Here is a 16364-nt window from a genome sequence, read left to right as displayed (position 1 = left end):
ATCCACTCACTCCCTGTGATGAGCACCAGTGGTGAGTCAGTGACCAGTAAGTGGGGTCAGGCCCATGGGGCCACTCCTGAGGAAGCTCCTGAAGCATCACAGCACCTGCCTGGCGAGGAGCTCACCCACATGGGACACTGGTGCAGCACCCACCAGGAGATAAGGAAGTGTTGTTTCTGGGCCAGAATTCCCTTCAGCTTTAGCAATTAAATGATTTGCATGATTCTTCAGTAAGTATCAAAGTTCTGGATCTCCTGAGAGGTCTCTTTTGCTTGTTGTTAATCCTCTGAATGGTTTATGGATGAAATGTCATCCTGACAGAGCAGCCCCTACTTCCTGCCCAACAAGAGGACCACCCATGGTACTGTACAGCAAGCACACTCTACTCCACAGACTTTCAAGGTTTTTCCAAATCTGATTCATACCTGCAGTGAATTTTGCCCCGTGAAAGCTGTATTTCCAGTTAACATCGAAGTGACAGGTAGAACTTAGCTTGACAATTAATTAAAAGGATACAGAAAGGAATCATCAAGGGGAAAGTAGCTCTGCTCTGTGCATGGAAGCCTGAAATTGGAGCCACTGAATGAGGAGAATAACATGATAGTAATGTGTAATGAAATCCAAAGAGTGGATATGGTCTGTGAAGCTGGAAGTTGGAGCATGTTGGTGTAAGCAAGGCTTTTGGCAGCCATGCAGCTGAATGCAGGATGCTAGAAGGAAGCTACAGCCTCTGCTATTCCTGTACCTCACGTGTCTGGGTCGTGTATTTGCTCTGCCCTGCTGCTTTGCAGACCTCAGTGTCACCTGCTTGCTCCAAGAAAGGTCAGTTGTCCTGGAGTTCACCAGGGGAGTCACTCCAGTCTGCAGTGAGAGAGGGGATGGGTCTGTGGACTCAACGTCCACTGAACATTTTATCAAAGAGTAGTTTATTTGGGGCTCAGTCTTTTCCAGAATTTAAACCCCAGTTGCACTGCACAGCAAGGAAAGGGAAGAGCAATACGTGCTGTTACTATAATCCACATGAAATCCAGGCTGTGTGCAGCACCAGAAAGATCACTGCTCAGGCTTCGTGAGAACAAGAGCGATGATCCAACTCCTGATCAAAACCCATGGACTTTCTCCTTGAATCCCTACTCGGCATGGCATTCCGTGCACTGGATGAATCATGGACCATTTACCCAGGGGTCTGTGAGGCCAGACCAGCAATGAATTTTTCACACAGGCACAAGCCTTGGGTGCCAAGCTTGGGGTCTCCTTGCCGATGCCATGGGGTGAATCCTGTCTCTGCAGCATCAGAGGAGGAAGCATAGGAGGGAACCTGGCAGGTGAGGCTCCTGGCTCAGCTCAGCCACTCTTCCATGGACTGCTGTGTCCTGGGGAGATGTTGATGTCTCTGCTGGTACAGACAAGCCACAGGTGAGTCGCTCAGCCAGCTGCACAGCCTGAGGTCCATCATCAGCACAGCAGGACAGGAGCCACCAGTGGGAGCAGCCCCCACAGGGAGCAGTGGGACCAGAAGACCCCCATCTAGGCAGCCCCAGTCCTGGTGACAAGACACACTTACCAGAGCTGTGATCTGCTGTCCTGAAGTTATGTTAAGGCTGGCTGATTCACTGTGGTTCTGAGGAAGCTCTAATTATATCTGTGAGCCAGATGGAATGCTGACAAGGGAGAAAAGAAAAAGAAATCCAAAAAACCCCTTTGGTCTTAGAGGAGCAAAGTGAGGCTGTGTGGCTCGAGGGACAGGGGCAGCATGAGAGAGGACAGTCCCCAGCCAGTACCCAGCTGTCCCCCCACCCCAGGCTGTCCTGCTAGGGCTGACATTACACCAGAGCTCCTGGCACACTGTGCTCAGCACTTTGCCTATTCCATGGCACTCCTGGCATATGGTGAGGGTGCAGCCTGCAGTGCTGTCACCCACTACAGCCCAGGTTGCCTTCCTGGCACAGGGGAGGAGGGCTCTGCAGGACAGCATCCTGGTGCCCCAGGGCTCTCCCCCAACAGCAGATGGGGCTCCCTCTCTGCCCAAGGCTTGTGTCATTGCCCAGAACCAAGGGACAAAGACAGGTAGCTCTCTGGTGGCATCACTGCCTGACCCAGCTGGTCACCCTGGGCCAGTGGCACCAATGGCCATGAGCTGGGGCTGCAGCTGGACACAGCTCACTGCTCCCACTCAGAGACACAGGAATCCCCCACCATCATTTGCTGCAGAGCCTGGCCTGACCTCACACAGCACAGCCAGGCATGTGGACCTCAGGCAGCATGGGGTCCCTCTGTGGGCACAGAACCCCAGGTAGCACGGGGCCTCTCCATGGGCATGGACCCCAGACAGCACAGGGCCTCTCTCGATCAACCAACCTGCCAGGCACAACCCCTCGGATCAACCAACATGCCCATGCCATCGTAGTAAAACATTTATTTGTTCAGGTGATTGAAGCTACCACGTTTACAGCTCGTGACCTCACCACTGGCGACATGGAACATGACCTGGGACTGCAGCTGTTGCCACCAGATTTTTCATCATAATTTTTAGTTATAAAAACCTTGGACACCAGAAAAACAGGTATTTTAGACTTAAAGTGGCAGATGGGGGGGAGATGGGCAACCTGTGAGGGGGAAGACAGTTTATTGAGGCAGCCGACCTTGACGGCCACATGGCCTCGGCTGCAGCTTCAAGTAAAGGTTTCGGTGGGGTGAGTGCGGTGCGACACGTCAATCCTCGGAGAGTTGGAATCGTATTGTTTTCTGCCGAGTAACAACATCGGTGGCAACGTTTTCAGGGGGTGGAGAAGGGCTGGTGTCCTGCAGAGAGGCCCCGGCTTCTGCGCAAAGAGACAGAACAGAGACAGTGAGGGGATGAGGAGCACGATCGGCCCTTCCCACGGCCAAAGCCGCGCTGATGTGGGACCACAGCAACAGCCCCAGGAGCTGCCATGGGAGCTGCCATGGGGCCAGCCTGGGCACAGCACCCACCAACAGCCCCGGGAGCTGCCATGGGGCCAGCCTGGGCACAGCACCCACTGATGGTCCCAGGAACTGCTGCACCAAGGGTCCCAGAAGCCGCTACAAGACCAGCCCAGGCAGGGAGCAGCAGCAGAGCCTGCCCTCGGCCCTGGCACCCACTGCATGGTGCCACCTGCACTGCAGGGGCTGGGGCACAACAGCGGAGCGTGGCAGCTGACAGGGCTAATGGGAGACTGGGCTAACAAGAGACAGGACTAACTACCTAACGTCCCCCACCCACACCTCTGCCACAAGTCTCGTCATCGTCAGGGAGTGCAGGCACAGCACAACTCCTGCTGCTTCAGAGAAAATCCAACTGACAACCCCCAAAACCCCCAACAGAACCAGCAAAGCTCATTATTTCAGAACCAGAGACTTCTCCATTTTCTAGACTTGCTTCTGCCCTTGCCTAGGCCAAGCCTTTGCCCACAGCAGGGACTCCAACTCTGCATATTGCCAGGGGTTCACACAGAGCTGAGGACGCCAGAACAGAGCAGTGGGTGGGCACAGACACAGCACTCGCCTTCCCAAGGTTTGCATGCAGGAGGAAAGGCCACTGCAATGAAGATGTGCCGTGTGTCATTGTCCTGCACTGAGCCCCACATCAACCCCACAGCACAGAGAGAGCCCATGGGGCAGTTGTGTCACACCTGGTCCCACTGCACCAGCCCCTCCTGCTGCCCAGCACAGCTCCACTTACCTCGGGAAGTGCAGATGTGCCGTTGCCACATGCAAATACAAATCAGGCACCACTTTACACTCATCTTTGGGTGGCTGCAGGTTACAGACTACAGACTGTAACAGAGAGCCCAGCCTTGGATCAGGTGGGGGTCCCTGTGTGCCCACTGAGGGGCTGGGCTCCAACCCTGACTGGTTTTCCTCATTCCCTCTCCTGGTGGGAATAACCCCTGCAGAGGAGATGGCACAGCTCACACACAGCACTGTGGGTGCCTCCAGAGCAGCAGCCTCGCAGTGTAGGAGGCACACCAGCTCAGACCAAGCCAAGCACACCAGCCTGGGCTCACTTTTCAGATTCCTGACCCAGATGCTTCTAAAGTGAAGTTCTTGAAATGATCTGAGGTGACACAGCACCACAAAACCTGGAGCTTATTCTGTTAATACAAGCACAGTTCCTGACATGGGCTCTGCAGCCAGCATGTTTGCTCTTTCCCTTTCAAGTTTCCTTCCTTCCAAGCAAGCTTCCCTTTCTCTCCAGCAGCAGCCTTCACACTGGCTCTTGAGAATAAATCTATGGTATTAAAAGTCCACAGTCAGCAAAACCAGTAAGATTCACCCTTTGCTGGGATTGTGTTACTGCAGGGTGTAGGTGCTGTAACAGGCACTGCTGCTTCCCCACACACCAGCACAGTCCTGTTCCATGGGGTCTGGGCTGCTGTGACAGCCAGACTTCAGCCACAATCCAGACCTCAGCCACTCACCAGAGACAGCACAGGGCACAGGTGCTCCTATTCACAGCTGATTTTCCTGGCACTCAGTGCCTGCTGCCACACACCTGCCCTCAGCCGCAGGGAAGGGTGGACAAGCTGCTGCTGTGCAGGTGGGCTGGCACCAGCCAGACCCCTCTGCCGTGTGTGATGCCCTCAGGGACAATACCACAGTCACAGGGGGTGCAGCACCACAGAGGCAGTGGGAGAGGACTGGGCTGAGGGGCCACAGGAGGCAACCCCCTACCCCCTCAGCATGGCATGATCCAGCAGCACAGGCTCTGCCCCAGGCCCTGCACCCCATTGAACAGCCAGGCACACAGGGACATGTTGCAAATGGGAAATGGGAGAACCATGTTCTTTGTAAGCAGGACCCTATGGACTGGCCACAGTTTGCTGCTTTTAAATGCAGGACTCTGCCCAACATTACCATTACTGCCAGGAGAAGGCACCGTGCAACTGGGTGGCTGCTGTTAGTGCAGCTTTCAGGCAGAGATGGTGCACCCTGAGTGGGCAGCAGCACCCTGGAACAGGGAGGTGAATGTTCCCGAGTGATCACAGTGCTGACAGGTGTGACCACTCTGCAAGTGGTACTGCTGAGACTCCAGTACTGCCAAAGCTCCAGCATCGCTGAGGCTCTGGTTCCCCTTGGTTGATGGGAAGATGATCATGGTGAGACGTGATCATGGTAACAGCTGTAGCCATTACTCCTGGTTGAAGCCAATCCCAGGGAAGCAGTGCCTCTCTCCTTGCTGGGTGCCCACCATGGCTTCAGGCACAGTCATGCCATGGCACAGACAGGGCCCCGCTGCACCTTCTAGGGGCACACACAACTGCCCAGGACTGTCCTCCTGCCACAGTTCAGTGTCACTCCACTGGTCTGGAATGCTCCTTGAGCAATGCCCAGCAAGGCTGTCATGGTCTCTGGGAGGCAGGAGCATCCCTGTGCTGCTGGCACCAAGCTTCCAGCCTCCAGCAGCTCTGCCACCAGCAGGGATGAGACCACATCATGCCAATGCCTCGGCAAAAGCTCTCGGGCAGGCGACATGCCCCAGCAGTGCCCGGCCCTTCCCAGCCAGAGCAGCAGGTGCCCAGGAGCTGTGTCCCCTGTCCCACACATGAGACACATGGCTGCACTTTCCAGCTCCCTCTCAATGGCTGCAGGGCCACGTGGGCACAAGGGGCGAGCTGGCAAATGCATGGGCACATGCTGCAGAAACAAAGCCACAGTGGCACCAGAGTGAAGCAGCACCATGTATTCATGGCAAGGACATGCCTGGACACAGCAGGAAGGCTGCACAGAAACAACAGACACAACACCCAGCTCCTCCATCCAGGCACAGCCACACCAGCCTCTAACAAAGCACCACCTCCAGAAAAGGCCTGGGCCCAGGTGTGTGTTACAGCCATTTCAGTAAGTGTAGAGAAGTTTCTTTTCCACCAGTGCCTGTGAATAAACATCCTTTCACAGCCAAAATCTTGGTTAATCTATATCTCAGCACAAGTGCATGGAGGCAAGCTGCAGACAGACAATGCCTGAGGGGCAGGGAGGCACCTTGGGCTCATGTCCCTGCAGACCCTCTAGACCTGGAGGTGATGCTGGGGTCACAGCACATCACACCCCCTGTTACATCACCTCCTGTGGTGAGGAGTTATTCCAGTTTGGGGGAAACAACCTGGTGTTATTCTGATCCAGGAGCATTTCAGCACTTTCTCTGCCTCACACTCACTGTTGGCAACCCATGGTTTTGAAGAACAGAAAGGACAGAGAATTTCCTCCTCCATGAGGCTTCCCACACTTTGAATCAAGCCTAAATTAAATAAAATGTCCCACTGCACAATTATTCCAGTGGGAACAGATGATTCCATGCCCAGGGCATTCCCAAGGGATGCTCCTCTCAGCCAGGGAGAGAAGCTGGCATGAGAGGAACCCTCGGCTGCCCAGATCCCCATTCCTGCACTATCAGCAGAGAATCAAACCAAACACAGGTCCATATGGTCCCTGTATGCTGCTTGACACAGAGGCACCATGGACAGAACATCAGCTGCAGTGCTTAGAAAATTATTCCTTTGAGTGAAAAATAACAAATATAAAAATAAACTTCCCTAAACCACAAGACACCATTAGTATTTTAGCACTTTCACAAAACATCACACAGATTTAGGTCCAGTTTTAGACAACACATAAAAGCATTTTCATTTTATGTTTTTAAAATGCATTATTAAACCAAACCCCTCCACAGCAAACCTCTGACATTCTCACTCCACCCCACCATGGGGGGACAGTGCCTCTGCCAGCACAGTCCCTCACTGGGGCTCAGACCTTCATGTTTGACCCACACTGGGCAAAGCCCTTGTCATCAGACTGGCAGACCCTGGACACACCATCCCTGTCCTTGACTGCACATTATTTAATAGCTCCCTTGTGTTCATGCAGCACTCATGGGCTGCCAGAGCAATCCAAGGAGGGATTGATCATTTTTTTTAACTTTTCCAGCAGGAAGCTGATTTTCTCATTTTGAGGCTTTGTTTCCTATTTGGCCTCTGAATTTCCTGAGGGAAGCAAAAAGAGTTTCTAAAAAAGAAGCAGCCTCTTCCTTTTAGGTCCTTTACACCACCCTCATTGACTTTGTTCTTCCATGTCAGGCAATAAAATCACCCAGAGCAACCCACAATGGCCGAGAGCATCAGCCCCACGCTGCAGAGTCCCAGAGACACAGACAGGATGCCAGGGGCCATTCCCTACTATGAGATGTTGCCCCACAACTTCCCTGGGGCCAGCTGCTGCCCTGGATAGAGCCAGGCTATCCTCAGGCACCTGTCTTAGTTACAGTGCCCCCAAGAACAAGCATACAGGGTATAAAATTTAACTGTTCTCTCACTTTTATAGCCACAAAGCACATCTCAAACCTATTATTTGGCATCTGAGAATGCACAATGCACAAATGTTCAGAGTTAAGCTGTTTCTAATTTGAACATGATGACCATATGAGTTTAATTAATATTAACTGCAGGCTTCCCTTTACAAGGAGCAGAGCAACTGTCATCCACACAATGTAGAATTTGCACCTGCTGTCCCCTACTGCTGTGGGGTTCTGTCCCTACAGAGTGGCCCAAAACCACTCTATCCCACAGGCACCGCAATAAGAGAGCTGAAACGTGAGACAATCATCTTCCTGGCCCTTCACTGCGCTCAGGAACTGAACAGACCTGGATCAAACCATAAAGTTTAGAGGAAATACACCCCAAAAGTCTAGGACAGCAGGAGATGACCATCATCACCTGAGCAGCCACCAACAAGATGCTGAATGGCCACGTAGCTGCTGGCTGCAGCCCTGCCTGCCCAGCTGGCCGCCTGCCAGCCCTGCTCATTGCCCTTGCTCAGCTCTGCCCCACACCCCGAGGCACCCCAGGCTGCTCCCTCCCCAAAGGCTGCAGGACAGAGGCGATGCCTGTGCTGTGGGCATCATGAGGGTGCTCTGGGACTGCAGGTCAGGCACCTTTTCAGGGAGAACTGGTGCCCCACTGCTCCACCAGTGCCCAGCCCCGGCGCAAGGGGATGCACCCCTCACCTGGCACCTCCTTGTCCTCCTCCCAGCCCCACGGTGGGAGCTGCGGAGCGCCACGGCCCCGGCCCGGCTCCGGCAGGGCAGTCACCGCGAGGCTGGCTGGAGTACCGAGTGAATATTTTATTTTACACAACATAACAACACAGCGTTGTTGCTCCTGTACAGCATCTGCCTAAAAACAAAGGCAACACCATTGTCACGGAAAAGAAATATACAGTCTGACCGGTTTAAAAAATATCATTTTACTGATTGATCCAGAAGTGGTTATTTGTTAGCTTGGAGGAAATTGCATTTCCTTTATAAAAGGCTTTTTCTGTGAAAACTCTCTCTTTTGTTTTCTGCTACTGCAGAACCAGGAAGCCAGTCCTAGAGCAGGGAAGGCACTGGTGCTGTTTCATGCTTTTTTTCACCCCTAATCTTTTTTTTCCTTTTTATTTTTTTCCCCAAATCTCTGAATGTTGCCTTCGGTTTTGATATTAAATAAAACCAAACAAAAACTAAATAAACCCCTGTGTGCACTGGGTGGCTTATACAGAACCCCGCATGAACGAGCCATTAATCAGCGAGACAGCAGTGGACTTCCAAATCCAATTCCCTGGGAAAGGGAGTTTCACACAATGTTTGGTGTTTTAAGTTAAAATAAAACTTTAAGAAAAAAAAGAAAAAAGAAAAAAAAGCAGGTCACACAGTGCTTTCCAATATCCACTCAGAACTGGAGAAAGTTGCTTTTCCACTATCCGCACCGGCGCTGTCTGCCTGGACTAGCATCCCGTTCATGGACATGCTCCGTTTGGAGCGCAGTCCGCCGGCGCCGGCGCCGCGGGGCTCCAGCAGCTCGCCGCCCAGCGACCGCCGGCGCTTGGCTCGGGACGCGTCGGCCGGCAGAGTGAGGAACTTACTTGGCTTTGATTGTGCTCTTTTGTACGTGTGGGCCGCGGGGGCCGCGTCGGGGGGGCGGCTGGCTAACTGCAGGGCCGTGGAGTTATTTCTGTTCGAGTTTTGGGGCTCGGCGCTGCCGCCAGCCTCGCCCTGCGGCTCGCTGCCGGGCTTTGGCCCCGACTTTCGCTTCTGCTTCTGCGAGACGGAAGTGCTGGAAGTCCAGGCGGGAGGCAAAGCGGAGGTAGTGGTGGCCGAGTCCTGGCTGGAGCTGGTGTCCGGCGACTGCGTCACGCCGTCGCTGGCAGCCTTGCAGCACTGGATGCCCTCCTCGTGCCCGACAGCCTGCTTGGACATGGACTGCGACAGCACCCCGCTGCAACCCTGGATCTGAGCCCCGTTCGTCTGTGAGTACACGTTGCTGACCTTGGTGGCCTTCTGCTGCCCGTTGTTGTTACACACCTTGTAGCGGATCATGAGGATGATGATGAACACGAGCACGGACGCCACAATGATCCCACCAATGATGATAATCATGGTCCCACCCAGGAACTGGGACTGCATGAAGTGGCAGCGCACATAATCCTGCTCGGTGGTGAACTGCGTGCAGCCCACGACTCTGGTGGCCGTCAGCGAGGTGATTCCATCATCGTAGATGGCCAGGACACACAGGTCATACATTGTCCCCGCAGCCAGGTTGTTGACCAGAAAGGTTTTGCTTGTGGGAGGTATCATTCTGGGAGAGAAGGAAACCAGTGTGAATGAACCTGGCAGACACAGAGGCACCTTCCCACCCTGTAGGGCAGCCCAGGCCATGCTGGGGACTACCACAGCTTGGCTGTCCCACTTCTGCCACAGCCCCTGTGGGGCTGATCTCCATCCCCTGAGCAGCTCCTGCCTGGCCTTTGATGTAGCAGCAGTCACTGCCAAGCCCACTGGCATGGCAGAGCCCCCCATTAGAGCAACCACATTAAAAACATGGCATCACAGGATCACAGAATGGTTTGGGTTGGAAGCAACATTTAAAGATCATCTAGTCCACCCCCCTGCCGTGGGCAGGAACACCTTCCACTATCCCAGGTTGCTCCAAGCCCTGTCCAGCCTGGCCTTGAACACTTTCAGGGATGGGGCACCCACAATTTCTCTGAGAAACCTGTGCCAGGGTGTCACTGTCCTCACAGGGAAGAATTTTTTCCCAGTATCTGATCGACATCTACTCTCTTTCAGTTTAAAGCCAGCAGCCCTTGTCCTATTAATGGATAAAGAAATTCATAGAAGAAATGACCAAGCAAAGCCAGTGCTGAAGGGTGCAACAGCTACACCTGGCAGCACAGAGACCCCCTGTACTTCCCCGGCACAAACACTGCCAGAAAGTGGTGTGAGGAACATGGTCACAGACACCATTCTCCCTGTGCTTCCATAAAGCCGAGCACATTGGGATCCATTTAATCCATCTACCTTCGCAACCTTTCTCAGATCAGTTCAGAGGATTAGAGATCCATTTGGATTATCTAAAAATAACACCGTTCAAGGTAATTTTCCCATTTGTAAGTAGAAAATGGCACAAGTCTTTCCTGAGGCTCCCACCATGAGCTGCCAAGGGCCAGGTTCCACTCAGCCAGCACGGCTTGGCACAGGAACTCCAGCAGAGGGGCTGCCCAGGTCAGGGGCCACACATCAGTGCTGAGCACCCAGCATGGTCCCACATGGGCAGGCTGGAGCTGCCTTACCTGTAAACAAGCGAGTCATCGTAAGTACCATTGTACTGGATTTGGAACATACGTATCCCAGGTATATTCCTCTGAAAATTGAATTTCAGCAGAGCCGTGGAGGATGTTGCTTCCGCAACGACCACCTTCTTATCCTGGCTGACTTTAGTATCCCCGTTGCTACTGCTCGCATTGGAGCCCGACTTGGTGGATGTGGAGATATCCGAGGAGCCTGGGTCAGGCTCATGGATGTGGTTTGTGCTGTTCAGCAAGTGGGGGAGTTTGATGATGTGCAGGTCCACTGTCTGCGTGGCCTCCCCTGCCGGGTTGGAAGCAATGCAGGTGAAGGAGCCTGTGTCCTTCACCGTCGTGATAAGGATGTCGAGCGTCCCATTGTCGTACACTGTGGACCTGGTCGCGTTGGAAATCAGTTTGCCCTCAGGTGAAATCCAATGGATTGCTGGCTCGGGGTCACCCCGGGCCTTGCAGCGCAGGGCTGCCCGCTGCCCCTCCAGCACCCGCAGCTCGTGGGTGTGCCGTGTGATGAGCGGCGGCTCGCAGAGGAACTCCTCCTCAGGGATCGACCAGAAGTACCGGCCGGACAGGAGTGTGGGAGAGGCACAGGTCTCCAGGTCGTCCTCCCTGGAAAGGCGCCTCAGCCACAAAAGCTCACAGTTGCAATGCAAGGGGTTCCCACCAAAGCTCAGCGCAAATGTTGAGGGGCTGATAATTCCTGAGGTTGCCAGCACCTGAGCACGCTGGAAGAGCGGATCAGGCGGTAGCTTCTGCAGTTTGTTGGATGTGACATCCAGCCTGGTCATCTTGTGGAGGTGGGAGAAGGTCCCCTTAGGAATATGATCGATCATGTTGTGGTCTAGACTGAGAGTGTGCAAGCTGACCATTTTCTCCACGGCATCCCAAGGGATGGTTTCCAGATTGTTGTAAGACAAATCCAATTCCTCAAGAGCTAAAACATCATCAAAAGCTGTGGAAGAAATTAAAGTCAGCTGATTGTTGTTCAGTATCAAGTGGTGGAGATTGGAGAGCCCACTGAACATGTCATTAGTGATCTTAGTCAATCGGTTGCTGTTCAAATGCAGAGCCCTCAAATTGCGCAGGTCGGCAAATGCGTGAGGTGTGATAAAACTGATTGTATTCCGGGACAGCGTCAGGTCCACCAGGCTGGTCATGTTGGCAAAGTCTTTTCTTTTAATGTTTGTAACAAAGTTGTCTGCCAGCCGCAGCTCCACGGTCCTCCTGTCAATGTTGGGAGGAACAAACAAGAGCCCTTTCTTGGCACACAGGGTGGCGAGATTTGGAGACAAGATCTGACAGACGCAGCGCTTGGGGCAGATCTGAGCTCGCACCGCTACGCCAATGAACAGCAGAAACAAAAGCAGTTTTTCCATTGTAGATCAGATTCAAGAGCCTGCAAGGGAGAGCAAACGGCAATTAGTCTCTGTAAGATAAGCAGGGGACATAATAAAAAAGACAGTCTGTGGTTAAACCATGGAACTGAAGTTCAGGTAGTGGTGAGTCACCCTCACCGTGTACCTGGTTCTTCTTCATTCCCCTGTCCTGACACAAGAGTGCCTGTACTGCCTGCCAGGAGGACGGCTGAGAGACAGTGATGTTTGCAAATGCACATATACACACCCTGATGCTCACATACCTGAGACAAAGTGACTGGGAAGCCACTGGTGACACCATATGTGCTGCCTCTCGGGCCCCTCCTGCTAGAGCCCATCCTGCTGCCCAGCACACCTCCACCTCCCGACAGAGCCCTTGACCTCCCGGGCTGCTTGGCCATAATGACAAATGTCCAGGTATAGAAAATGAGGAGTGGTTCACGTGTGTTTCACTTTCTCAGCTGGAACTCTCAGCAGCCTCAAAATCACAGCAGCTCAATGGGTTTACACCCATCTTCACTGAACATTTAAGCTCCTAATGCTATTTTCAGAATAAACTCAGAAGGAGCTATTTTTATGTCATTCAAACCCCAAAAATGCAAATAAAACAAAACAAAAAAACCAAAATCCAAGAAAAGCCCCCACAACAGGGATCTAAATAAAAATGAATCTCGGGCTAATTTTAGCCGATCACAGCTTTCTGGCTGCCGAAGCGCTGCACTCCCCCTGGAAACCCAGCGGTTCAATTAGCTTTATCGCTTACACTGCCAGGCCCGGCTCCTCGTGGCAAGTGGGAACAGGGCCGATGGCAGCAGTGCCCACGCCAGCTCCATGAGATCATCCATCAGTGACTATGCCAAAGGCTTCACGGCACGGCCAGGCAGGAGGGCCAGGGAATGCTCCTCCATGGAACAGGTGGGAGCATGGTCCCGTGGGGAAGCACCCACGTGTCTAGAGGGAACTTGTGCCATTGTGAGCAATGGTGCTCAGAGGGGCTCCACGCTGGGAGTGAAGCACTCAGCTCCCTTTGGTACCAGCACAGCTATACATGTTCAGATCAGATTACTCAGACCCATTACCATCCCAGAGATGCATTAATGAAGCTCAGCTAAAATAGTTGCACAGCTAGCCAGAACCAGAAGTTGTGAACTGCCATCAATATTTAAGGATATTTAATGTTAGAACAACAATTATTGCTCCTGTTGTCCAATCGATCCATAACCCAAACCAAATCTGTGATGCTGTGCAAGCAGAGGCAACAAAAAGAATTAGTGAAAACACCAGCCCTAAACCCTGATTTTCAGCACTATGAACATACTTTTTCCTGATACTTCTGGGGACTGCAGGTATTCAGGACTACTCCAACTCTTGAGTCCCCACTGGAAAAATGAAAGACTGTGTTACTGCCATCCAAAGCAGAGTCTGCTGCTGTGGGCAGTGCTGGGAGCTGCTCCCATAACCAATGTAATCACCACCATTCCTGCTGCCATGACCTGTGGCAGAAAGCATTCAGGTATGTTCTGTGGACTCACTTTCATGACAGCATTGTAGGTCAGGGTGGCTCTGCAGGTGACAAGGACCTGGAGGGGAATGGCAATGCTGAGCAGTGTAGAAAACTGCCTGCTGTGACCCCCAAATCCCACTGGTGTCACCCACTGACCACCTCCTGACCCAGCAGCTGCAGTCATGGCCAGGGACTGTCACCTGCCTTTTCCAGGTGGGACTTTGCTCCTTTAATCTACATCTGGTAAGTACCAGATTGGAAAGGGCTCAGCGGCTCAGGGCATCTGCAGCACAGCCACCAGGGTCCCTGGAGAGCCTTGGCTGGGGACACCACACTCATTTAAATTTGCTGACTTAATGCTTCTAATTTAGATTTGTGGCTGCGATTAAAGTCGCGTGCCTGGATTCAGCCAAGTCCATTGGTAGAGCTACCCAAGACAAACACAAGCTTAAACCCAAACCAGCACATTCACAAGTTTGGAAATACCATTACAAGATGAAATTACTTCAACAACAGCTGGGATGACAAGGTTACAAGGTTACCTACCAGCAAAGGTGGGTATTTTGGATGTTAAGAGAGTTTTGGCTATTCTCACTATCTTCTGGTCAAATGCCAAGCACATGGCAAGAGCTGGATGCAATGCCATCAGTGACTATCAGGCTCAAAGGGCTGCAGTAAATGGGGCAAGACCTGCCTGTGGCCAGTCGCTAGTGCTGTCCCCATGGCCTGGGTTTAAGGACAGTCCTCTCCAGTGTCTCTCTCTGACCTGGGCAGGGAGGTGAGTGCACCCCATGTACATCTGCCAACGACACTGAGTTAGGAGGAGGCACTGAGCCCTAATTCAGGGAGGGGCATGGGGTGCTTATAGAGAGGTCCTGGTGGATCAGAGTGCTGAGCACCCACCAGCCCTGAGTGCAATGAAGACAAATGTGGATTTGGCACCTGGATGCCTCAACTGATGGAAACAGCGAAGCCACCCTTGGATCTACATGAGGAAGCTGGTGCCCCAGGCTGTGCAGGGATGGAGATAGCCCATCCTCCCCAGCCTGGGCATCGCCCCTTGCTGCAGGGGCAGCATGAACATTTCACCTCCTTACTGAAAAAGCACAGAGCATTTCCTCCCAGAGTGCTTGGTGCAGCAATCTTGTGGCTGTACCCCTCCACTGAGACATTCTAGATGACAATAGGAACTGCAGGAACTGGTGGCTTAGGAGGACATCCATGAAAAAACACATTGGCTGAAAGTCAGCCTGGACATGTGTCCCCTCCTCTCCCAGCATACCTCATCCCCCACACAGGTAATTCACAGAGACAGCAGCACTGACATGGCTTACACCTTATTGCAGAAAACACCTTATTGACTAATGAAAGCACTACGTGATTCTCATTACTTGCTTAAAAGATAAAAAAAAGGGAAGTGCATTCATACATAAAACAAATGCCAGCTTCCTAGGAAGGTGAGCACTGCTCATTTGCTGCTCAGTACCTGCAATTGGACAAGGGTAGTCAAGCTCTTCATGTGACATTTGTGATTCACAAAAAAACCCTCTCATATATACTACTTTTTACATCCATTCTGTTGCTACATTTGATCATTTTGAGTTATTAATCTGTCTACAAAACCCAAGCCTGAATTGCTGTGGGCTGCACAGCTCATGGCCACACAGAGTGGGAACCATGTCTCCAAAGAATGGAGAACCTGTGAGCCCCAGCACATGCTGACTGGGGCTGGGAGCCCCTCCACTGCTCCCCTGTCTGCTGGAGGGGACTGACTGGGGACATGTCCCCAGACTGCTGCTTCTGTCTCAGAGCAGAGGAACTCCTTCCCTACCCCCATTTCTCAGGTATGGAGCAGGTCTGACAGTGGCTGGGCAGGGCCTGAGCTCATGGAGGCAGGGACCCCTCAGTGTTGTCACCCCCTGCCCACCTTCCCTGGCCATTCTCAAATGAGACTTGCCCACACGATGGGTGACACTCCCGTGGTCCTTCCCCTGCCAGATGTTTCTCACAGCACTTCTGGTCTTCACACCAGCTCCATCCCAGCTATGGAGCATGGACCACCATGGCTCCCCTCCAGCATGGATGCCAGGCTCCTGCCAGCCCCAGCAGCTGTACAACAGCTGTCCCTCCAGAGAGGAGGAACTCTGAGCTTGCCTGGGACCAAACAAGCACTGCCAAGTGCTTAGAAAGGTAAAAAACCCATGAGGTTCCTGCAGCAGTGCACATGTCACAGCTGGAGTGTTTCCACTAGGAGCAGGGAGACGGGCACATTCTGGGCATTCTCCCCTCATTTCTGCTGACACAGCTTCCTGTGTCCTGCACTTTCACAGGAAGGCTGGAGCCTTTCCAGGCTGTACTCAGAGGAATCCCCAATGCTCACCACCCCGCCTCTGGCTCCCTGTGGCAGGATCCCCTGGGACAGTGACACTGGGGTCAGCACAGCCAGTGCAGCAGACAAGGGATTTCCAGGGATTTCATTTGTTTCATTTCATTTTCATTCTACTCCCTGCCAAGCCCCACACTGTCTCCCTCACGCTGGTGTCGCAGTGAGCTGCTCTGAGCACATGGGGACCACACTCTGACAGTGGCAGGCAAGGTGGCAGCACACTTCCAGCACACTCGCAATGTGCCTCCTGCACACTTCCAGCACTCTTCCTGCACACCTGCTGCTGGCATGGCCCCAAGCCCACAGCCACACGTGAGAGCTACGCACACGGCTGCTCTGCTCTGCTCTGCTCTGCTCTGCACTGCCGGCTGAACTGAACGAACCTGCTGTGCCCCGGGTTAAGGACTGACTGAGGAGGAGCAGAACGGGGGCTCTGACATGACGTGGGGCTGTGGTGGAAGCA

At 53.0% G+C, this 16364-nt stretch overlaps 1 protein-coding gene across 4 annotated transcripts in view; it reads right to left on the bottom strand.

The window, feature by feature from the left end:
* Positions 1-2401: 2401 nt before the first annotated feature.
* The window catches only part of LRFN5 (leucine rich repeat and fibronectin type III domain containing 5), a 38260-nt gene continuing 24297 nt past the window's right edge, over positions 2402-16364 (bottom strand). For 3 of the 4 annotated variants that reach the window (XM_085060872.1, XM_085060871.1, XM_085060873.1), the window contains exons 2-3: positions 10624-12031; positions 8123-9629 (exon numbers count right to left, since the gene is read on the bottom strand). In XM_085060872.1, coding sequence (XP_084916998.1) covers positions 8699-9629; positions 10624-12011 — 2319 coding nt within the window. In that variant the 5' untranslated portion in view covers positions 12012-12031 and the 3' untranslated portion in view covers positions 8123-8698. Of the gene's footprint in view, positions 2823-8122; positions 9630-10623; positions 12032-16364 lie in introns of those variants that run through there. The other variant, XM_085060874.1, reaches the window with a different exon arrangement.

The sequence above is a fragment of the Lichenostomus cassidix genome, chromosome 5 (assembly GCF_008360975.1).
Source record: "Lichenostomus cassidix isolate B80296 chromosome 5, HeHo_3.0, whole genome shotgun sequence".
In the NCBI taxonomy this organism is placed as follows: Eukaryota; Metazoa; Chordata; class Aves; order Passeriformes; family Meliphagidae; genus Lichenostomus; species Lichenostomus cassidix.
The sequence above is the reverse complement of the archived record's forward strand: the minus strand, read 5'-3'. Positions and strand labels throughout refer to the sequence as shown.